The sequence below is a fragment of the Hyla sarda genome, unplaced genomic scaffold, assembly GCF_029499605.1.
Source record: "Hyla sarda isolate aHylSar1 unplaced genomic scaffold, aHylSar1.hap1 scaffold_1562, whole genome shotgun sequence".
Classification (NCBI taxonomy): Eukaryota; Metazoa; Chordata; class Amphibia; order Anura; family Hylidae; genus Hyla; species Hyla sarda.
Window position 1 is genome coordinate 1 of NW_026608198.1, and position 22,497 is coordinate 22,497.

At 44.1% G+C, this 22,497-nt stretch overlaps 5 protein-coding genes across 5 annotated transcripts; all 5 read left to right on the forward strand.

The window, feature by feature from the left end:
• The first annotated feature begins 1,913 nt into the window (after positions 1 to 1,913).
• Positions 1,914 to 3,160, forward strand: LOC130310220 (uncharacterized). The gene is made up of 2 exons (XM_056552390.1): positions 1,914 to 2,135; positions 2,222 to 3,160. Exons 1-2 carry the CDS (start codon positions 2,011 to 2,013, stop codon positions 2,820 to 2,822), a joined length of 726 nt encoding a protein of 241 aa, XP_056408365.1. The 5' UTR covers positions 1,914 to 2,010; the 3' UTR covers positions 2,823 to 3,160.
• Positions 3,161 to 4,813: 1,653 nt separating this feature from the next.
• On the forward strand, positions 4,814 to 6,154 carry LOC130310214 (uncharacterized). Its single transcript, XM_056552386.1, has 2 exons — positions 4,814 to 5,269; positions 5,356 to 6,154. The coding sequence occupies exons 1-2, from the start codon at positions 5,145 to 5,147 to the stop codon at positions 5,954 to 5,956; spliced, it is 726 nt and encodes a 241-aa protein (XP_056408361.1). The 5' UTR covers positions 4,814 to 5,144; the 3' UTR covers positions 5,957 to 6,154.
• A 7,965-nt stretch (positions 6,155 to 14,119) lies between these two features.
• Positions 14,120 to 15,385, forward strand: LOC130310217 (uncharacterized). Its single transcript, XM_056552389.1, has 2 exons — positions 14,120 to 14,575; positions 14,662 to 15,385. Exons 1-2 carry the CDS (start codon positions 14,451 to 14,453, stop codon positions 15,260 to 15,262), a joined length of 726 nt encoding a protein of 241 aa, XP_056408364.1. The 5' UTR covers positions 14,120 to 14,450; the 3' UTR covers positions 15,263 to 15,385.
• Positions 15,386 to 17,073: 1,688 nt separating this feature from the next.
• On the forward strand, positions 17,074 to 18,605 carry LOC130310211 (uncharacterized). The gene is made up of 2 exons (XM_056552383.1): positions 17,074 to 17,720; positions 17,807 to 18,605. The coding sequence occupies exons 1-2, from the start codon at positions 17,596 to 17,598 to the stop codon at positions 18,405 to 18,407; spliced, it is 726 nt and encodes a 241-aa protein (XP_056408358.1). The 5' UTR covers positions 17,074 to 17,595; the 3' UTR covers positions 18,408 to 18,605.
• Positions 18,606 to 20,406: 1,801 nt separating this feature from the next.
• LOC130310212 (uncharacterized) lies at positions 20,407 to 21,994 on the forward strand. The gene is made up of 2 exons (XM_056552384.1): positions 20,407 to 20,862; positions 20,949 to 21,994. Exons 1-2 carry the CDS (start codon positions 20,738 to 20,740, stop codon positions 21,547 to 21,549), a joined length of 726 nt encoding a protein of 241 aa, XP_056408359.1. The 5' UTR covers positions 20,407 to 20,737; the 3' UTR covers positions 21,550 to 21,994.
• The last annotated feature ends 503 nt before the right edge of the window (positions 21,995 to 22,497 follow it).

The window sequence follows — 22,497 nt, forward strand, 5'->3', positions numbered from 1 at the left end:
ATAGTTGGCAGTATGCGAACAGCCATCCTGAATATAGATATTTAAATCCAGGAACTCACATTTTTTGGGGGACTGATGCAGCGCTGCCTTTGGCAATTTCTGGCTCTGCTATAGCGCTTTTTTTGAGGGGGCGTGTCGGCTGCCCCTTCATCTGGCGGTCAACCTGCGCCGCCGGGACGCAGCGCCGCCGGGACCGCCTGGAGGACGTCGCTCGCAACGGGACCACTCGGGACACCGCATGGTCGGGTAAGTGATGCCGGGGGATGGGTAAGGGACACTTAGCAGAGCGGTGTGTGTCCCGATCCCCGTGATCGGGACTTACACACCGCGCTGCTAAATATTCTGATAGCGAAACGCTGCTATTAGCTAGTCAGAGTTGACCAGCTGATAGCAGCGATCGCTGGGGGGGGGGGGTGGGGGATGAAACCCCCCGTGGTCGCATGGTAAGATGGCTGGCTATCAGTGATAGCCACCATCTTACCGGGCGCTGCGGGATGCCGCGAGTAGCGGCAAAAATGTTCATGACGTACCTGTATGTCATGGGTCGGGAACACCTTGCCACCCATGACGTACAGGTATGTCATAGGTCGGGAAGGGGTTAATGGTATAGAGAACTGTGTCTAGTGCATTAACTCTGATTTTTTGCCCATTGAAACCAGTAGGCCCATTGTGGTCTATGGGGAAAGCTGCTGAGTTGCCCATAGCAACCAATCAGATCGCTTCTTTCATTTTTGAAAAAGTCTCTGAAAAATGAAGGAAGTAATCTGATTGGTTGCTATGGGCAACTCAGAAACTTTTCCAGGAAAATATGCTGAGTTGCCCATAGCAACCAATCAGATCGCTTCTTTCATTTTGCAAAGGCATTGTGAAAAATGAAAGAAGCAATCTGGTTGCTATGGGCAACTGCACAACTCTTCCTCTACACTGGTCTTAATGAATCTCCCCCATAGAGGGAGATTTATCAAAACCTGCCCAGAGGAAAAGTTTCTGAGTTGCCCATAGCAACCAATCAGATCGCTTCTTTCATTTTTGAAAAAGCCTCTGAAAAATGAAGGATATTTTTGAGATTTTGGAAGCTGGGATACTCACTACACCCATGCATATCTAGATAATTAAGTATGGGGGGAACTTAAATTTATTTTTTAAATCACATGGAGTTTTGACTTTACTTCATTATGGTCGAATAAAGCACTTAAAGAGTTCCTTAAAATTAAAGATTCACTCTTTTGGATGAAAAGGGGCTTATTTATGTAAATCAATTATACGCTTTAGGTCAAATAAAGTCGTTTGAAGAGATAGCCCATAAGTGTGTGGGGGGAAGACAATCACAAACATTGTTTTTTACAAATAAGTAACACAGATCATAAAGCAATAAAAGGAGAGATTGGAGATTTCAGGGATTCTATATATAAGAAAAGTTTAATTAGACTATTTCCTTATGCAAAGTTGCTGTCTGGGCATGCTGGGAGTTGTGGTTCTGCAGCGGTTGGGGGTTCACAGCTTGAAGACCACTGCTATAGAGGGTGCAAATGTATCTGAGCCCTGGAACTCAAATAATGTGAAATATGAGATGATCAAAATGGAGCCCCTGCACTAATTACTTGGGTTCTGAGGTCTGTAAGGTCCATAGTAAAAACATCAGGTTCTGTCTATAGCAGATACTAAATCATGGCAGCTCAAAGAAACAAGCAGTCATTCTGACATGTCACATGTGATGTCATAAACAGCTGGAGGCCTGACATCCCACTGACAGCCGCCCGAGCCTTCAGTCTGTTCCAGTGCGATTAGTGAGAATAGTGGGGGAGATTTATCAAAACCTGTGCAGAGGAAAGTTGCCCAGTTGCCCATAGCAACCAATCAGATCGCTTCTTTCATTTTGCACAGGCCCTTTTAAAGATGAAAGAAGCGATCTGATTGGTTACTATGGGCAACTCAGCAACTTTTCCTCCGGACAGGTTTTGATAAATCTCCACCAGTGAGATTAGCGTCTTCTTTTTCTACTTGTCTGAAATGGAGCTAAAAGGACTGGGGTTCGTCCCCCTCCTGTTGGCGTTTTGGTGTGCGGCCTGGCTTGCCACCAGCTACATCATGACGGTCGTCCTCGGCCATGCAGCCTCGCCACTGATGAGCATCAGGTAAGATAAACAAGCACATGATTCTTATTTCATGGGTTGGGAGTGAGGAAATATCCATAATAACATTGGTTTCTTTTCCTTCACAGTGACGTGGGAAATGTCTTTCCCGAAAGCATATTATTCAGAATTGGATTTATAGGGACGTCCATTGGCACTTTGGTACTAACCTTTCTTATTTATAAGTATATGGTTATGCATACTGAAGAGTTCAGGGGTCATCAGGTCCTGATCCAGAGGATCCTGCTGGCCATTGTGTGGGCCTCCTGTTTTTCCACAGCTGTTATGCATGTATTGTCCCCCGAAGAATATCCCAGGATACACTTTGTCAGCACGATAATTTCCATTACATGTGAAGCCTTATACTACCTTGGGCAGTCCATCCAGATGTATAAATTACCAGGAGCAAAAAAAGTCATCCACCATAGTAGATGCACCTGCTGTGGCCTGACTTTTGTCTGTGTAGTTTTCTATTTTGGATATGAAACATTAAAGGAATTATTCCATAATGATGAAGACTGGGACGAGATCCGTGAAATCCCCATCATAATCATCGAGTGGGTGATGCTTCTACTGATCCTGATAAACATCGTGACCTATTATTCCACCATGCAGAGGTTATTGTTGACCGTCTCCAGAAACAGCTGCACACTCTCTCTTAGAGTAAAAATTGATGACTTCGGGGTGTAGACCACCACGGGGGCCATCAAGTGGACTTCTGGGAGAGATACTGCACAGGACACGGAAAACATCTAAAGAAGAATAACTGGGGGACTACATATGGTGCCAGTAATCATGACACAATAATATGAGCTGGTGATATTACCTATACAAAAAAAAAATTATAAAAAAATATTGGTGTGTGAAGTGTAATACCTAGTTAGAAAAACAGAATCAAATTCATCATTATAACCCCCCTCTGCATTACCCTGTTTATTATTTTTCAAGCAAGCACTTTGTTCTAATTCGTCCACTCTCTGGCGTGCTCCTTGTATAAGGGGTTTGGGATACCCTTTTTGTTTAAAACGATCCTCCAGGTTCTCTAGTTGTTGTAGGTATTTTTGTGTGGAAGAACAATTCCTTCGGATTCTTTTCATTTGACCGAATGGAATGTTCTTCTTCCATTATTTAAGATGGCAACTGTTAAAGTCGAGGTATCTGTTTGCATTCACCTCCTTAAAATAGTTGGCAGTATGCGAACAGCCATCCTGAATATAGATATTTAAATCCAGGAACTCACATTTTTTGGGGGACTGATGCAGCGCTGCCTTTGGCAATTTCTGGCTCTGCTATAGCGCTTTTTTTGAGGGGGCGTGTCGGCTGCCCCTTCATCTGGCGGTCAACCTGCGCCGCCGGGACGCAGCGCCGCCGGGACCGCCTGGAGGACGTCGCTCGCAACGGGACCACTCGGGACACCGCATGGTCGGGTAAGTGATGCCGGGGGATGGGTAAGGGACACTTAGCAGAGCGGTGTGTGTCCCGATCCCCGTGATCGGGACTTACACACCGCGCTGCTAAATATTCTGATAGCGAAACGCTGCTATTAGCTAGTCAGAGTTGACCAGCTGATAGCAGCGATCGCTGGGGGGGGGGGGTGGGGGATGAAACCCCCCGTGGTCGCATGGTAAGATGGCTGGCTATCAGTGATAGCCACCATCTTACCGGGCGCTGCGGGATGCCGCGAGTAGCGGCAAAAATGTTCATGACGTACCTGTATGTCATGGGTCGGGAACACCTTGCCACCCATGACGTACAGGTATGTCATAGGTCGGGAAGGGGTTAATGGTATAGAGAACTGTGTCTAGTGCATTAACTCTGATTTTTTGCCCATTGAAACCAGTAGGCCCATTGTGGTCTATGGGGAAAGCTGCTGAGTTGCCCATAGCAACCAATCAGATCGCTTCTTTCATTTTTGAAAAAGTCTCTGAAAAATGAAGGAAGTAATCTGATTGGTTGCTATGGGCAACTCAGAAACTTTTCCAGGAAAATATGCTGAGTTGCCCATAGCAACCAATCAGATCGCTTCTTTCATTTTGCAAAGGCATTGTGAAAAATGAAAGAAGCAATCTGGTTGCTATGGGCAACTGCACAACTCTTCCTCTACACTGGTCTTAATGAATCTCCCCCATAGAGGGAGATTTATCAAAACCTGCCCAGAGGAAAAGTTTCTGAGTTGCCCATAGCAACCAATCAGATCGCTTCTTTCATTTTTGAAAAAGCCTCTGAAAAATGAAGGATATTTTTGAGATTTTGGAAGCTGGGATACTCACTACACCCATGCATATCTAGATAATTAAGTATGGGGGGAACTTAAATTTATTTTTTAAATCACATGGAGTTTTGACTTTACTTCATTATGGTCGAATAAAGCACTTAAAGAGTTCCTTAAAATTAAAGATTCACTCTTTTGGATGAAAAGGGGCTTATTTATGTAAATCAATTATACGCTTTAGGTCAAATAAAGTCGTTTGAAGAGATAGCCCATAAGTGTGTGGGGGGAAGACAATCACAAACATTGTTTTTTACAAATAAGTAACACAGATCATAAAGCAATAAAAGGAGAGATTGGAGATTTCAGGGATTCTATATATAAGAAAAGTTTAATTAGACTATTTCCTTATGCAAAGTTGCTGTCTGGGCATGCTGGGAGTTGTGGTTCTGCAGCGGTTGGGGGTTCACAGCTTGAAGACCACTGCTATAGAGGGTGCAAATGTATCTGAGCCCTGGAACTCAAATAATGTGAAATATGAGATGATCAAAATGGAGCCCCTGCACTAATTACTTGGGTTCTGAGGTCTGTAAGGTCCATAGTAAAAACATCAGGTTCTGTCTATAGCAGATACTAAATCATGGCAGCTCAAAGAAACAAGCAGTCATTCTGACATGTCACATGTGATGTCATAGACAGCTGGAGGCCTGACATCCCACTGACAGCCGCCCGAGCCTTCAGTCTGTTCCAGTGCGATTAGTGAGAATAGTGAGATTAGCGTCTTCTTTTTCTACTTGTCTGAAATGGAGCTAAAAGGACTGGGGTTCGTCCCCCTCCTGTTGGCGTTTTGGTGTGCGGCCTGGCTTGCCACCAGCTACATCATGACGGTCGTCCTCGGCCATGCAGCCTCGCCACTGATGAGCATCAGGTAAGATAAACAAGCAAATGATTCTTATTTCATGGGTTGGGAGTGAGGAAATATCCATAATAACATTGGTTTCTTTTCCTTCACAGTGACGTGGGAAATGTCTTTCCCGAAAGCATATTATTCAGAATTGGATTTATAGGGACGTCCATTGGCACTTTGGTACTAACCTTTCTTATTTATAAGTATATGGTTATGCATACTGAAGAGTTCAGGGGTCATCAGGTCCTGATCCAGAGGATCCTGCTGGCCATTGTGTGGGCCTCCTGTTTTTCCACAGCTGTTATGCATGTATTGTCCCCCGAAGAATATCCCAGGATACACTTTGTCAGCACGATAATTTCCATTACATGTGAAGCCTTATACTACCTTGGGCAGTCCATCCAGATGTATAAATTACCAGGAGCAAAAAAAGTCATCCACCATAGTAGATGCACCTGCTGTGGCCTGACTTTTGTCTGTGTAGTTTTCTATTTTGGATATGAAACATTAAAGGAATTATTCCATAATGATGAAGACTGGGACGAGATCCGTGAAATCCCCATCATAATCATCGAGTGGGTGATGCTTCTACTGATCCTGATAAACATCGTGACCTATTATTCCACCATGCAGAGGTTATTGTTGACCGTCTCCAGAAACAGCTGCACACTCTCTCTTAGAGTAAAAATTGATGACTTCGGGGTGTAGACCACCACGGGGGCCATCAAGTGGACTTCTGGGAGAGATACTGCACAGGACACGGAAAACATCTAAAGAAGAATAACTGGGGGACTACATATGGTGCCAGTAATCATGACACAATAATATGAGCTGGTGATATTACCTATACAAAAAAAAAAAAAAAAAAAATTATAAAAAAATATTGGTGTGTGAAGTGTAATACCTAGTTAGAAAAACAGAATCAAATTCATCATTATAACCCCCCTCTGCATTACCCTGTTTATTATTTTTCAAGCAAGCACTTTGTTCTAATTCGTCCACTCTCTGGCGTGCTCCTTGTATAAGGGGTTTGGGATACCCTTTTTGTTTAAAACGATCCTCCAGGTTCTCTAGTTGTTGTAGGTATTTTTGTGTGGAAGAACAATTCCTTCGGATTCTTTTCATTTGACCGAATGGAATGTTCTTCTTCCATTATTTAAGATGGCAACTGTTAAAGTCGAGGTATCTGTTTGCATTCACCTCCTTAAAATAGTTGGCAGTATGCGAACAGCCATCCTGAATATAGATATTTAAATCCAGGAACTCACATTTTTTGGGGGACTGATGCAGCGCTGCCTTTGGCAATTTCTGGCTCTGCTATAGCGCTTTTTTTGAGGGGGCGTGTCGGCTGCCCCTTCATCTGGCGGTCAACCTGCGCCGCCGGGACGCAGCGCCGCCGGGACCGCCTGGAGGACGTCGCTCGCAACGGGACCACTCGGGACACCGCATGGTCGGGTAAGTGATGCCGGGGGATGGGTAAGGGACACTTAGCAGAGCGGTGTGTGTCCCGATCCCCGTGATCGGGACTTACACACCGCGCTGCTAAATATTCTGATAGCGAAACGCTGCTATTAGCTAGTCAGAGTTGACCAGCTGATAGCAGCGATCGCTGGGGGGGGGGGTGGGGGATGAAACCCCCCGTGGTCGCATGGTAAGATGGCTGGCTATCAGTGATAGCCACCATCTTACCGGGCGCTGCGGGATGCCGCGAGTAGCGGCAAAAATGTTCATGACGTACCTGTATGTCATGGGTCGGGAACACCTTGCCACCCATGACGTACAGGTATGTCATAGGTCGGGAAGGGGTTAATGGTATAGAGAACTGTGTCTAGTGCATTAACTCTGATTTTTTGCCCATTGAAACCAGTAGGCCCATTGTGGTCTATGGGGAAAGCTGCTGAGTTGCCCATAGCAACCAATCAGATCGCTTCTTTCATTTTTGAAAAAGTCTCTGAAAAATGAAGGAAGTAATCTGATTGGTTGCTATGGGCAACTCAGAAACTTTTCCAGGAAAATATGCTGAGTTGCCCATAGCAACCAATCAGATCGCTTCTTTCATTTTGCAAAGGCATTGTGAAAAATGAAAGAAGCAATCTGGTTGCTATGGGCAACTGCACAACTCTTCCTCTACACTGGTCTTAATGAATCTCCCCCATAGAGGGAGATTTATCAAAACCTGCCCAGAGGAAAAGTTTCTGAGTTGCCCATAGCAACCAATCAGATCGCTTCTTTCATTTTTGAAAAAGCCTCTGAAAAATGAAGGATATTTTTGAGATTTTGGAAGCTGGGATACTCACTACACCCATGCATATCTAGATAATTAAGTATGGGGGGAACTTAAATTTATTTTTTAAATCACATGGAGTTTTGACTTTACTTCATTATGGTCGAATAAAGCACTTAAAGAGTTCCTTAAAATTAAAGATTCACTCTTTTGGATGAAAAGGGGCTTATTTATGTAAATCAATTATACGCTTTAGGTCAAATAAAGTCGTTTGAAGAGATAGCCCATAAGTGTGTGGGGGGAAGACAATCACAAACATTGTTTTTTACAAATAAGTAACACAGATCATAAAGCAATAAAAGGAGAGATTGGAGATTTCAGGGATTCTATATATAAGAAAAGTTTAATTAGACTATTTCCTTATGCAAAGTTGCTGTCTGGGCATGCTGGGAGTTGTGGTTCTGCAGCGGTTGGGGGTTCACAGCTTGAAGACCACTGCTATAGAGGGTGCAAATGTATCTGAGCCCTGGAACTCAAATAATGTGAAATATGAGATGATCAAAATGGAGCCCCTGCACTAATTACTTGGGTTCTGAGGTCTGTAAGGTCCATAGTAAAAACATCAGGTTCTGTCTATAGCAGATACTAAATCATGGCAGCTCAAAGAAACAAGCAGTCATTCTGACATGTCACATGTGATGTCATAGACAGCTGGAGGCCTGACATCCCACTGACAGCCGCCCGAGCCTTCAGTCTGTTCCAGTGCGATTAGTGAGAATAGTGAGATTAGCGTCTTCTTTTTCTACTTGTCTGAAATGGAGCTAAAAGGACTGGGGTTCGTCCCCCTCCTGTTGGCGTTTTGGTGTGCGGCCTGGCTTGCCACCAGCTACATCATGACGGTCGTCCTCGGCCATGCAGCCTCGCCACTGATGAGCATCAGGTAAGATAAACAAGCAAATGATTCTTATTTCATGGGTTGGGAGTGAGGAAATATCCATAATAACATTGGTTTCTTTTCCTTCACAGTGACGTGGGAAATGTCTTTCCCGAAAGCATATTATTCAGAATTGGATTCATAGGGACGTCCATTGGCACTTTGGTACTAACCTTTCTTATTTATAAGTATATGGTTATGCATACTGAAGAGTTCAGGGGTCATCAGGTCCTGATCCAGAGGATCCTGCTGGCCATTGTGTGGGCCTCCTGTTTTTCCACAGCTGTTATGCATGTATTGTCCCCCGAAGAATATCCCAGGATACACTTTGTCAGCACGATAATTTCCATTACATGTGAAGCCTTATACTACCTTGGGCAGTCCATCCAGATGTATAAATTACCAGGAGCAAAAAAAGTCATCCACCATAGTAGATGCACCTGCTGTGGCCTGACTTTTGTCTGTGTAGTTTTCTATTTTGGATATGAAACATTAAAGGAATTATTCCATAATGATGAAGACTGGGACGAGATCCGTGAAATCCCCATCATAATCATCGAGTGGGTGATGCTTCTACTGATCCTGATAAACATCGTGACCTATTATTCCACCATGCAGAGGTTATTGTTGACCGTCTCCAGAAACAGCTGCACACTCTCTCTTAGAGTAAAAATTGATGACTTCGGGGTGTAGACCACCACGGGGGCCATCAAGTGGACTTCTGGGAGAGATACTGCACAGGACACGGAAAACATCTAAAGAAGAATAACTGGGGGACTACATATGGTGCCAGTAATCATGACACAATAATATGAGCTGGTGATATTACCTATACAAAAAAAAAAAAAAAAAAAAATTATAAAAAAATATTGGTGTGTGAAGTGTAATACCTAGTTAGAAAAACAGAATCAAATTCATCATTATAACCCCCCTCTGCATTACCCTGTTTATTATTTTTCAAGCAAGCACTTTGTTCTAATTCGTCCACTCTCTGGCGTGCTCCTTGTATAAGGGGTTTGGGATACCCTTTTTGTTTAAAACGATCCTCCAGGTTCTCTAGTTGTTGTAGGTATTTTTGTGTGGAAGAACAATTCCTTCGGATTCTTTTCATTTGACCGAATGGAATGTTCTTCTTCCATTATTTAAGATGGCAACTGTTAAAGTCGAGGTATCTGTTTGCATTCACCTCCTTAAAATAGTTGGCAGTATGCGAACAGCCATCCTGAATATAGATATTTAAATCCAGGAACTCACATTTTTTGGGGGACTGATGCAGCGCTGCCTTTGGCAATTTCTGGCTCTGCTATAGCGCTTTTTTTGAGGGGGCGTGTCGGCTGCCCCTTCATCTGGCGGTCAACCTGCGCCGCCGGGACGCAGCGCCGCCGGGACCGCCTGGAGGACGTCGCTCGCAACGGGACCACTCGGGACACCGCATGGTCGGGTAAGTGATGCCGGGGGATGGGTAAGGGACACTTAGCAGAGCGGTGTGTGTCCCGATCCCCGTGATCGGGACTTACACACCGCGCTGCTAAATATTCTGATAGCGAAACGCTGCTATTAGCTAGTCAGAGTTGACCAGCTGATAGCAGCGATCGCTGGGGGGGGGGGGTGGGGGATGAAACCCCCCGTGGTCGCATGGTAAGATGGCTGGCTATCAGTGATAGCCACCATCTTACCGGGCGCTGCGGGATGCCGCGAGTAGCGGCAAAAATGTTCATGACGTACCTGTATGTCATGGGTCGGGAACACCTTGCCACCCATGACGTACAGGTATGTCATAGGTCGGGAAGGGGTTAATGGTATAGAGAACTGTGTCTAGTGCATTAACTCTGATTTTTTGCCCATTGAAACCAGTAGGCCCATTGTGGTCTATGGGGAAAGCTGCTGAGTTGCCCATAGCAACCAATCAGATCGCTTCTTTCATTTTTGAAAAAGTCTCTGAAAAATGAAGGAAGTAATCTGATTGGTTGCTATGGGCAACTCAGAAACTTTTCCAGGAAAATATGCTGAGTTGCCCATAGCAACCAATCAGATCGCTTCTTTCATTTTGCAAAGGCATTGTGAAAAATGAAAGAAGCAATCTGGTTGCTATGGGCAACTGCACAACTCTTCCTCTACACTGGTCTTAATGAATCTCCCCCATAGAGGGAGATTTATCAAAACCTGCCCAGAGGAAAAGTTTCTGAGTTGCCCATAGCAACCAATCAGATCGCTTCTTTCATTTTTGAAAAAGCCTCTGAAAAATGAAGGATATTTTTGAGATTTTGGAAGCTGGGATACTCACTACACCCATGCATATCTAGATAATTAAGTATGGGGGGAACTTAAATTTATTTTTTAAATCACATGGAGTTTTGACTTTACTTCATTATGGTCGAATAAAGCACTTAAAGAGTTCCTTAAAATTAAAGATTCACTCTTTTGGATGAAAAGGGGCTTATTTATGTAAATCAATTATACGCTTTAGGTCAAATAAAGTCGTTTGAAGAGATAGCCCATAAGTGTGTGGGGGGAAGACAATCACAAACATTGTTTTTTACAAATAAGTAACACAGATCATAAAGCAATAAAAGGAGAGATTGGAGATTTCAGGGATTCTATATATAAGAAAAGTTTAATTAGACTATTTCCTTATGCAAAGTTGCTGTCTGGGCATGCTGGGAGTTGTGGTTCTGCAGCGGTTGGGGGTTCACAGCTTGAAGACCACTGCTATAGAGGGTGCAAATGTATCTGAGCCCTGGAACTCAAATAATGTGAAATATGAGATGATCAAAATGGAGCCCCTGCACTAATTACTTGGGTTCTGAGGTCTGTAAGGTCCATAGTAAAAACATCAGGTTCTGTCTATAGCAGATACTAAATCATGGCAGCTCAAAGAAACAAGCAGTCATTCTGACATGTCACATGTGATGTCATAGACAGCTGGAGGCCTGACATCCCACTGACAGCCGCCCGAGCCTTCAGTCTGTTCCAGTGCGATTAGTGAGAATAGTGAGATTAGCGTCTTCTTTTTCTACTTGTCTGAAATGGAGCTAAAAGGACTGGGGTTCGTCCCCCTCCTGTTGGCGTTTTGGTGTGCGGCCTGGCTTGCCACCAGCTACATCATGACGGTCGTCCTCGGCCATGCAGCCTCGCCACTGATGAGCATCAGGTAAGATAAACAAGCAAATGATTCTTATTTCATGGGTTGGGAGTGAGGAAATATCCATAATAACATTGGTTTCTTTTCCTTCACAGTGACGTGGGAAATGTCTTTCCCGAAAGCATATTATTCAGAATTGGATTCATAGGGACGTCCATTGGCACTTTGGTACTAACCTTTCTTATTTATAAGTATATGGTTATGCATACTGAAGAGTTCAGGGGTCATCAGGTCCTGATCCAGAGGATCCTGCTGGCCATTGTGTGGGCCTCCTGTTTTTCCACAGCTGTTATGCATGTATTGTCCCCCGAAGAATATCCCAGGATACACTTTGTCAGCACGATAATTTCCATTACATGTGAAGCCTTATACTACCTTGGGCAGTCCATCCAGATGTATAAATTACCAGGAGCAAAAAAAGTCATCCACCATAGTAGATGCACCTGCTGTGGCCTGACTTTTGTCTGTGTAGTTTTCTATTTTGGATATGAAACATTAAAGGAATTATTCCATAATGATGAAGACTGGGACGAGATCCGTGAAATCCCCATCATAATCATCGAGTGGGTGATGCTTCTACTGATCCTGATAAACATCGTGACCTATTATTCCACCATGCAGAGGTTATTGTTGACCGTCTCCAGAAACAGCTGCACACTCTCTCTTAGAGTAAAAATTGATGACTTCGGGGTGTAGACCACCACGGGGGCCATCAAGTGGACTTCTGGGAGAGATACTGCACAGGACACGGAAAACATCTAAAGAAGAATAACTGGGGGACTACATATGGTGCCAGTAATCATGACACAATAATATGAGCTGGTGATATTACCTATACAAAAAAAAAAAAAATTATAAAAAAATATTGGTGTGTGAAGTGTAATACCTAGTTAGAAAAACAGAATCAAATTCATCATTATAACCCCCCTCTGCATTACCCTGTTTATTATTTTTCAAGCAAGCACTTTGTTCTAATTCGTCCACTCTCTGGCGTGCTCCTTGTATAAGGGGTTTGGGATACCCTTTTTGTTTAAAACGATCCTCCAGGTTCTCTAGTTGTTGTAGGTATTTTTGTGTGGAAGAACAATTCCTTCGGATTCTTTTCATTTGACCGAATGGAATGTTCTTCTTCCATTATTTAAGATGGCAACTGTTAAAGTCGAGGTATCTGTTTGCATTCACCTCCTTAAAATAGTTGGCAGTATGCGAACAGCCATCCTGAATATAGATATTTAAATCCAGGAACTCACATTTTTTGGGGGACTGATGCAGCGCTGCCTTTGGCAATTTCTGGCTCTGCTATAGCGCTTTTTTTGAGGGGGCGTGTCGGCTGCCCCTTCATCTGGCGGTCAACCTGCGCCGCCGGGACGCAGCGCCGCCGGGACCGCCTGGAGGACGTCGCTCGCAACGGGACCACTCGGGACACTGCATGGTCGGGTAAGTGATGCCGGGGGATGGGTAAGGGACACTTAGCAGAGCGGTGTGTGTCCCGATCCCCGTGATCGGGACTTACACACCGCGCTGCTAAATATTCTGATAGCGAAACGCTGCTATTAGCTAGTCAGAGTTGACCAGCTGATAGCAGCGATCGCTGGGGGGGGGGGGGGTGGGGGATGAAACCCCCCATGGTCGCATGGTAAGATGGCTGGCTATCAGTGATAGCCACCATCTTACCGGGCGCTGCGGGATGCCGCGAGTAGCGGCAAAAATGTTCATGACGTACCTGTATGTCATGGGTCGGGAACACCTTGCCACCCATGACGTACAGGTATGTCATAGGTCGGGAAGGGGTTAATGGTATAGAGAACTGTGTCTAGTGCATTAACTCTGATTTTTTGCCCATTGAAACCAGTAGGCCCATTGTGGTCTATGGGGAAAGCTGCTGAGTTGCCCATAGCAACCAATCAGATCGCTTCTTTCATTTTGCAAAGGCATTGTGAAAAATGAAAGAAGCAATCTGGTTGCTATGGGCAACTGCACAACTCTTCCTCTACACTGGTCTTAATGAATCTCCCCCATAGAGGGAGATTTATCAAAACCTGCCCAGAGGAAAAGTTTCTGAGTTGCCCATAGCAACCAATCAGATCGCTTCTTTCATTTTTGAAAAAGCCTCTGAAAAATGAAGGATATTTTTGAGATTTTGGAAGCTGGGATACTCACTACACCCATGCATATCTAGATAATTAAGTATGGGGGGAACTTAAATTTATTTTTTAAATCACATGGAGTTTTGACTTTACTTCATTATGGTCGAATAAAGCACTTAAAGAGTTCCTTAAAATTAAAGATTCACTCTTTTGGATGAAAAGGGGCTTATTTATGTAAATCAATTATACGCTTTAGGTCAAATAAAGTCGTTTGAAGAGATAGCCCATAAGTGTGTGGGGGGAAGACAATCACAAACATTGTTTTTTACAAATAAGTAACACAGATCATAAAGCAATAAAAGGAGAGATTGGAGATTTCAGGGATTCTATATATAAGAAAAGTTTAATTAGACTATTTCCTTATGCAAAGTTGCTGTCTGGGCATGCTGGGAGTTGTGGTTCTGCAGCGGTTGGGGGTTCACAGCTTGAAGACCACTGCTATAGAGGGTGCAAATGTATCTGAGCCCTGGAACTCAAATAATGTGAAATATGAGATGATCAAAATGGAGCCCCTGCACTAATTACTTGGGTTCTGAGGTCTGTAAGGTCCATAGTAAAAACATCAGGTTCTGTCTATAGCAGATACTAAATCATGGCAGCTCAAAGAAACAAGCAGTCATTCTGACATGTCACATGTGATGTCATAGACAGCTGGAGGCCTGACATCCCACTGACAGCCGCCCGAGCCTTCAGTCTGTTCCAGTGCGATTAGTGAGAATAGTGAGATTAGCGTCTTCTTTTTCTACTTGTCTGAAATGGAGCTAAAAGGACTGGGGTTCGTCCCCCTCCTGTTGGCGTTTTGGTGTGCGGCCTGGCTTGCCACCAGCTACATCATGACGGTCGTCCTCGGCCATGCAGCCTCGCCACTGATGAGCATCAGGTAAGATAAACAAGCAAATGATTCTTATTTCATGGGTTGGGAGTGAGGAAATATCCATAATAACATTGGTTTCTTTTCCTTCACAGTGACGTGGGAAATGTCTTTCCCGAAAGCATATTATTCAGAATTGGATTTATAGGGACGTCCATTGGCACTTTGGTACTAACCTTTCTTATTTATAAGTATATGGTTATGCATACTGAAGAGTTCAGGGGTCATCAGGTCCTGATCCAGAGGATCCTGCTGGCCATTGTGTGGGCCTCCTGTTTTTCCACAGCTGTTATGCATGTATTGTCCCCCGAAGAATATCCCAGGATACACTTTGTCAGCACGATAATTTCCATTACATGTGAAGCCTTATACTACCTTGGGCAGTCCATCCAGATGTATAAATTACCAGGAGCAAAAAAAGTCATCCACCATAGTAGATGCACCTGCTGTGGCCTGACTTTTGTCTGTGTAGTTTTCTATTTTGGATATGAAACATTAAAGGAATTATTCCATAATGATGAAGACTGGGACGAGATCCGTGAAATCCCCATCATAATCATCGAGTGGGTGATGCTTCTACTGATCCTGATAAACATCGTGACCTATTATTCCACCATGCAGAGGTTATTGTTGACCGTCTCCAGAAACAGCTGCACACTCTCTCTTAGAGTAAAAATTGATGACTTCGGGGTGTAGACCACCACGGGGGCCATCAAGTGGACTTCTGGGAGAGATACTGCACAGGACACGGAAAACATCTAAAGAAGAATAACTGGGGGACTACATATGGTGCCAGTAATCATGACACAATAATATGAGCTGGTGATATTACCTATACAAAAAAAAAATAAAAAAAAATTATAAAAAAATATTGGTGTGTGAAGTGTAATACCTAGTTAGAAAAACAGAATCAAATTCATCATTATAACCCCCCTCTGCATTACCCTGTTTATTATTTTTCAAGCAAGCACTTTGTTCTAATTCGTCCACTCTCTGGCGTGCTCCTTGTATAAGGGGTTTGGGATACCCTTTTTGTTTAAAACGATCCTCCAGGTTCTCTAGTTGTTGTAGGTATTTTTGTGTGGAAGAACAATTCCTTCGGATTCTTTTCATTTGACCGAATGGAATGTTCTTCTTCCATTATTTAAGATGGCAACTGTTAAAGTCGAGGTATCTGTTTGCATTCACCTCCTTAAAATAGTTGGCAGTATGCGAACAGCCATCCTGAATATAGATATTTAAATCCAGGAACTCACATTTTTTGGGGGACTGATGCAGCGCTGCCTTTGGCAATTTCTGGCTCTGCTATAGCGCTTTTTTTGAGGGGGCGTGTCGGCTGCCCCTTCATCTGGCGGTCAACCTGCGCCGCCGGGACGCAGCGCCGCCGGGACCGCCTGGAGGACGTCGCTCGCAACGGGACCACTCGGGACACCGCATGGTCGGGTAAGTGATGCCGGGGGATGGGTAAGGGACACTTAGCAGAGCGGTGTGTGTCCCGATCCCCGTGATCGGGACTTACACACCGCGCTGCTAAATATTCTGATAGCGAAACGCTGCTATTAGCTAGTCAGAGTTGACCAGCTGATAGCAGCGATCGCTGGGGGGGGGGGGGTGGGGGATGAAACCCCCCGTGGTCGCATGGTAAGATGGCTGGCTATCAGTGATAGCCACCATCTTACCGGGCGCTGCGGGATGCCGCGAGTAGCGGCAAAAATGTTCATGACGTACCTGTATGTCATGGGTCGGGAACACCTTGCCACCCATGACGTACAGGTATGTCATAGGTCGGGAAGGGGTTAATGGTATAGAGAACTGTGTCTAGTGCATTAACTCTGATTTTTTGCCCATTGAAACCAGTAGGCCCATTGTGGTCTATGGGGAAAGCTGCTGAGTTGCCCATAGCAACCAATCAGATCGCTTCTTTCATTTTTGAAAAAGTCTCTGAAAAATGAAGGAAGTAATCTGATTGGTTGCTATGGGCAACTCAGAAACTTTTCCAGGAAAATATGCTGAGTTGCCCATAGCAACCAATCAGATCGCTTCTTTCATTTTGCAAAGGCATTGTGAAAAATGAAAGAAGCAATCTGGTTGCTATGGGCAACTGCACAACTCTTCCTCTACACTGGTCTTAATGAATCTCCCCCATAGAGGGAGATTTATCAAAACCTGCCCAGAGGAAAAGTTTCTGAGTTGCCCATAGCAACCAATCAGATCGCTTCTTTCATTTTTGAAAAAGCCTCTGAAAAATGAAGGATATTTTTGAGATTTTGGAAGCTGGGATACTCACTACACCCATGCATATCTAGATAATTAAGTATGGGGGGAACTTAAATTTATTTTTTAAATCACATGGAGTTTTGACTTTACTTCATTATGGTCGAATAAAGCACTTAAAGAGTTCCTTAAAATTAAAGATTCACTCTTTTGGATGAAAAGGGGCTTATTTATGTAAATCAATTATACGCTTTAGGTCAAATAAAGTCGTTTGAAGAGATAGCCCATAAGTGTGTGGGGGGAAGACAATCACAAACATTGTTTTTTACAAATAAGTAACACAGATCATAAAGCAATAAAAGGAGAGATTGGAGATTTCAGGGATTCTATATATAAGAAAAGTTTAATTAGACTATTTCCTTATGCAAAGTTGCTGTCTGGGCATGCTGGGAGTTGTGGTTTTGCAGCGGTTGGGGGTTCACAGCTTGAAGACCACTGCTATAGAGGGTGCAAATGTATCTGAGCCCTGGAACTCAAATAATGTGAAATATGAGATGATCAAAATGGAGCCCCTGCACTAATTACTTGGGTTCTGAGGTCTGTAAGGTCCATAGTAAAAACATCAGGTTCTGTCTATAGCAGATACTAAATCATGGCAGCTCAAAGAAACAAGCAGTCATTCTGACATGTCACATGTGATGTCATAGACAGCTGGAGGCCTGACATCCCACTGACAGCCGCCCGAGCCTTCAGTCTGTTCCAGTGCGATTAGTGAGAATAGTGAGATTAGCGTCTTCTTTTTCTACTTGTCTGAAATGGAGCTAAAAGGACTGGGGTTCGTCCCCCTCCTGTTGGCGTTTTGGTGTGCGGCCTGGCTTGCCACCAGCTACATCATGACGGTCGTCCTCGGCCATGCAGCCTCGCCACTGATGAGCATCAGGTAAGATAAACAAGCAAATGATTCTTATTTCATGGGTTGGGAGTGAGGAAATATCCATAATAACATTGGTTTCTTTTCCTTCACAGTGACGTGGGAAATGTCTTTCCCGAAAGCATATTATTCAGAATTGGATTTATAGGGACGTCCATTGGCACTTTGGTACTAACCTTTCTTATTTATAAGTATATGGTTATGCATACTGAAGAGTTCAGGGGTCATCAGGTCCTGATCCAGAGGATCCTGCTGGCCATTGTGTGGGCCTCCTGTTTTTCCACAGCTGTTATGCATGTATTGTCCCCCGAAGAATATCCCAGGATACACTTTGTCAGCACGATAATTTCCATTACATGTGAAGCCTTATACTACCTTGGGCAGTCCATCCAGATGTATAAATTACCAGGAGCAAAAAAAGTCATCCACCATAGTAGATGCACCTGCTGTGGCCTGACTTTTGTCTGTGTAGTTTTCTATTTTGGATATGAAACATTAAAGGAATTATTCCATAATGATGAAGACTGGGACGAGATCCGTGAAATCCCCATCATAATCATCGAGTGGGTGATGCTTCTACTGATCCTGATAAACATCGTGACCTATTATTCCACCATGCAGAGGTTATTGTTGACCGTCTCCAGAAACAGCTGCACACTCTCTCTTAGAGTAAAAATTGATGACTTCGGGGTGTAGACCACCACGGGGGCCATCAAGTGGACTTCTGGGAGAGATACTGCACAGGACACGGAAAACATCTAAAGAAGAATAACTGGGGGACTACATATGGTGCCAGTAATCATGACACAATAATATGAGCTGGTGATATTACCTATACAAAAAAAAAAAAAAAAAAAATTATAAAAAAATATTGGTGTGTGAAGTGTAATACCTAGTTAGAAAAACAGAATCAAATTCATCATTATAACCCCCCTCTGCATTACCCTGTTTATTATTTTTCAAGCAAGCACTTTGTTCTAATTCGTCCACTCTCTGGCGTGCTCCTTGTATAAGGGGTTTGGGATACCCTTTTTGTTTAAAACGATCCTCCAGGTTCTCTAGTTGTTGTAGGTATTTTTGTGTGGAAGAACAATTCCTTCGGATTCTTTTCATTTGACCGAATGGAATGTTCTTCTTCCATTATTTAAGATGGCAACTGTTAAAGTCGAGGTATCTGTTTGCATTCACCTCCTTAAAATAGTTGGCAGTATGCGAACAGCCATCCTGAATATAGATATTTAAATCCAGGAACTCACATTTTTTGGGGGACTGATGCAGCGCTGCCTTTGGCAATTTCTGGCTCTGCTATAGCGCTTTTTTTGAGGGGGCGTGTCGGCTGCCCCTTCATCTGGCGGTCAACCTGCGCCGCCGGGACGCAGCGCCGCCGGGACCGCCTGGAGGACGTCGCTCGCAACGGGACCACTCGGGACACCGCATGGTCGGGTAAGTGATGCCGGGGGATGGGTAAGGGACACTTAGCAGAGCGGTGTGTGTCCCGATCCCCGTGATCGGGACTTACACACCGCGCTGCTAAATATTCTGATAGCGAAACGCTGCTATTAGCTAGTCAGAGTTGACCAGCTGATAGCAGCGATCGCTGGGGGGGGGGTGGGGGATGAAACCCCCCGTGGTCGCATGGTAAGATGGCTGGCTATCAGTGATAGCCACCATCTTACCGGGCGCTGCGGGATGCCGCGAGTAGCGGCAAAAATGTTCATGACGTACCTGTATGTCATGGGTCGGGAACACCTTGCCACCCATGACGTACAGGTATGTCATAGGTCGGGAAGGGGTTAATGGTATAGAGAACTGTGTCTAGTGCATTAACTCTGATTTTTTGCCCATTGAAACCAGTAGGCCCATTGTGGTCTATGGGGAAAGCTGCTGAGTTGCCCATAGCAACCAATCAGATCGCTTCTTTCATTTTTGAAAAAGTCTCTGAAAAATGAAGGAAGTAATCTGATTGGTTGCTATGGGCAACTCAGAAACTTTTCCAGGAAAATATGCTGAGTTGCCCATAGCAACCAATCAGATCGCTTCTTTCATTTTGCAAAGGCATTGTGAAAAATGAAAGAAGCAATCTGGTTGCTATGGGCAACTGCACAACTCTTCCTCTACACTGGTCTTAATGAATCTCCCCCATAGAGGGAGATTTATCAAAACCTGCCCAGAGGAAAAGTTTCTGAGTTGCCCATAGCAACCAATCAGATCGCTTCTTTCATTTTTGAAAAAGCCTCTGAAAAATGAAGGATATTTTTGAGATTTTGGAAGCTGGGATACTCACTACACCCATGCATATCTAGATAATTAAGTATGGGGGGAACTTAAATTTATTTTTTAAATCACATGGAGTTTTGACTTTACTTCATTATGGTCGAATAAAGCACTTAAAGAGTTCCTTAAAATTAAAGATTCACTCTTTTGGATGAAAAGGGGCTTATTTATGTAAATCAATTATACGCTTTAGGTCAAATAAAGTCGTTTGAAGAGATAGCCCATAAGTGTGTGGGGGGAAGACAATCACAAACATTGTTTTTTACAAATAAGTAACACAGATCATAAAGCAATAAAAGGAGAGATTGGAGATTTCAGGGATTCTATATATAAGAAAAGTTTAATTAGACTATTTCCTTATGCAAAGTTGCTGTCTGGGCATGCTGGGAGTTGTGGTTCTGCAGCGGTTGGGGGTTCACAGCTTGAAGACCACTGCTATAGAGGGTGCAAATGTATCTGAGCCCTGGAACTCAAATAATGTGAAATATGAGATGATCAAAATGGAGCCCCTGCACTAATTACTTGGGTTCTGAGGTCTGTAAGGTCCATAGTAAAAACATCAGGTTCTGTCTATAGCAGATACTAAATCATGGCAGCTCAAAGAAACAAGCAGTCATTCTGACATGTCACATGTGATGTCATAGACAGCTGGAGGCCTGACATCCCACTGACAGCCGCCCGAGCCTTCAGTCTGTTCCAGTGCGATTAGTGAGAATAGTGAGATTAGCGTCTTCTTTTTCTACTTGTCTGAAATGGAGCTAAAAGGACTGGGGTTCGTCCCCCTCCTGTTGGCGTTTTGGTGTGCGGCCTGGCTTGCCACCAGCTACATCATGACGGTCGTCCTCGGCCATGCAGCCTCGCCACTGATGAGCATCAGGTAAGATAAACAAGCAAATGATTCTTATTTCATGGGTTGGGAGTGAGGAAATATCCATAATAACATTGGTTTCTTTTCCTTCACAGTGACGTGGGAAATGTCTTTCCCGAAAGCATATTATTCAGAATTGGATTTATAGGGACGTCCATTGGCACTTTGGTACTAACCTTTCTTATTTATAAGTATATGGTTATGCATACTGAAGAGTTCAGGGGTCATCAGGTCCTGATCCAGAGGATCCTGCTGGCCATTGTGTGGGCCTCCTGTTTTTCCACAGCTGTTATGCATGTATTGTCCCCCGAAGAATATCCCAGGATACACTTTGTCAGCACGATAATTTCCATTACATGTGAAGCCTTATACTACCTTGGGCAGTCCATCCAGATGTATAAATTACCAGGAGCAAAAAAAGTCATCCACCATAGTAGATGCACCTGCTGTGGCCTGACTTTTGTCTGTGTAGTTTTCTATTTTGGATATGAAACATTAAAGGAATTATTCCATAATGATGAAGACTGGGACGAGATCCGTGAAATCCCCATCATAATCATCGAGTGGGTGATGCTTCTACTGATCCTGATAAACATCGTGACCTATTATTCCACCATGCAGAGGTTATTGTTGACCGTCTCCAGAAACAGCTGCACACTCTCTCTTAGAGTAAAAATTGATGACTTCGGGGTGTAGACCACCACGGGGGCCATCAAGTGGACTTCTGGGAGAGATACTGCACAGGACACGGAAAACATCTAAAGAAGAGTAACTGGGGGACTACATATGGTGCCAGTAATCATGACACAATAATATGAGCTGGTGATATTACCTATACAAAAAAAAAAAAAAAAAAAATTATAAAAAAAATATTGGTGTGTGAAGTGTAATACCTAGTTAGAAAAACAGAATCAAATTCATCATTATAACCCCCCTCTGCATTACCCTGTTTATTATTTTTCAAGCAAGCACTTTGTTCTAATTCGTCCACTCTCTGGCGTGCTCCTTGTATAAGGGGTTTGGGATACCCTTTTTGTTTAAAACGATCCTCCAGGTTCTCTAGTTGTTGTAGGTATTTTTGTGTGGAAGAACAATTCCTTCGGATTCTTTTCATTTGACCGAATGGAATGTTCTTCTTCCATTATTTAAGATGGCAACTGTTAAAGTCGAGGTATCTGTTTGCATTCACCTCCTTAAAATAGTTGGCAGTATGCGAACAGCCATCCTGAATATAGATATTTAAATCCAGGAACTCACATTTTTTGGGGGACTGATGCAGCGCTGCCTTTGGCAATTTCTGGCTCTGCTATAGCGCTTTTTTTGAGGGGGCGTGTCGGCTGCCCCTTCATCTGGCGGTCAACCTGCGCCGCCGGGACGCAGCGCCGCCGGGACCGCCTGGAGGACGTCGCTCGCAACGGGACCACTCGGGACACCGCATGGTCGGGTAAGTGATGCCGGGGGATGGGTAAGGGACACTTAGCAGAGCGGTGTGTGTCCCGATCCCCGTGATCGGGACTTACACACCGCGCTGCTAAATATTCTGATAGCGAAACGCTGCTATTAGCTAGTCAGAGTTGACCAGCTGATAGCAGCGATCGCTGGGGGGGGGGGGGTGGGGGATGAAACCCCCCGTGGTCGCATGGT

Bases quoted from the DNA above. Each gene is read 5' to 3' on its own strand.
- LOC130310212 (XM_056552384.1), top strand. From the start codon at position 20,738: ATGGAGCTAAAAGGACTGGGGTTCGTCCCCCTCCTGTTGGCGTTTTGG. The intron at 20,863-20,948 runs GTAAGATAAACA...TTTCCTTCACAG, and splicing joins TCGCCACTGATGAGCATCAG to TGACGTGGGAAATGTCTTTC.
- LOC130310217 (XM_056552389.1), top strand. From the start codon at position 14,451: ATGGAGCTAAAAGGACTGGGGTTCGTCCCCCTCCTGTTGGCGTTTTGG. The intron at 14,576-14,661 runs GTAAGATAAACA...TTTCCTTCACAG, and splicing joins TCGCCACTGATGAGCATCAG to TGACGTGGGAAATGTCTTTC.
- LOC130310214 (XM_056552386.1), top strand. From the start codon at position 5,145: ATGGAGCTAAAAGGACTGGGGTTCGTCCCCCTCCTGTTGGCGTTTTGG. The intron at 5,270-5,355 runs GTAAGATAAACA...TTTCCTTCACAG, and splicing joins TCGCCACTGATGAGCATCAG to TGACGTGGGAAATGTCTTTC.
- LOC130310220 (XM_056552390.1), top strand. From the start codon at position 2,011: ATGGAGCTAAAAGGACTGGGGTTCGTCCCCCTCCTGTTGGCGTTTTGG. The intron at 2,136-2,221 runs GTAAGATAAACA...TTTCCTTCACAG, and splicing joins TCGCCACTGATGAGCATCAG to TGACGTGGGAAATGTCTTTC.
- LOC130310211 (XM_056552383.1), top strand. From the start codon at position 17,596: ATGGAGCTAAAAGGACTGGGGTTCGTCCCCCTCCTGTTGGCGTTTTGG. The intron at 17,721-17,806 runs GTAAGATAAACA...TTTCCTTCACAG, and splicing joins TCGCCACTGATGAGCATCAG to TGACGTGGGAAATGTCTTTC.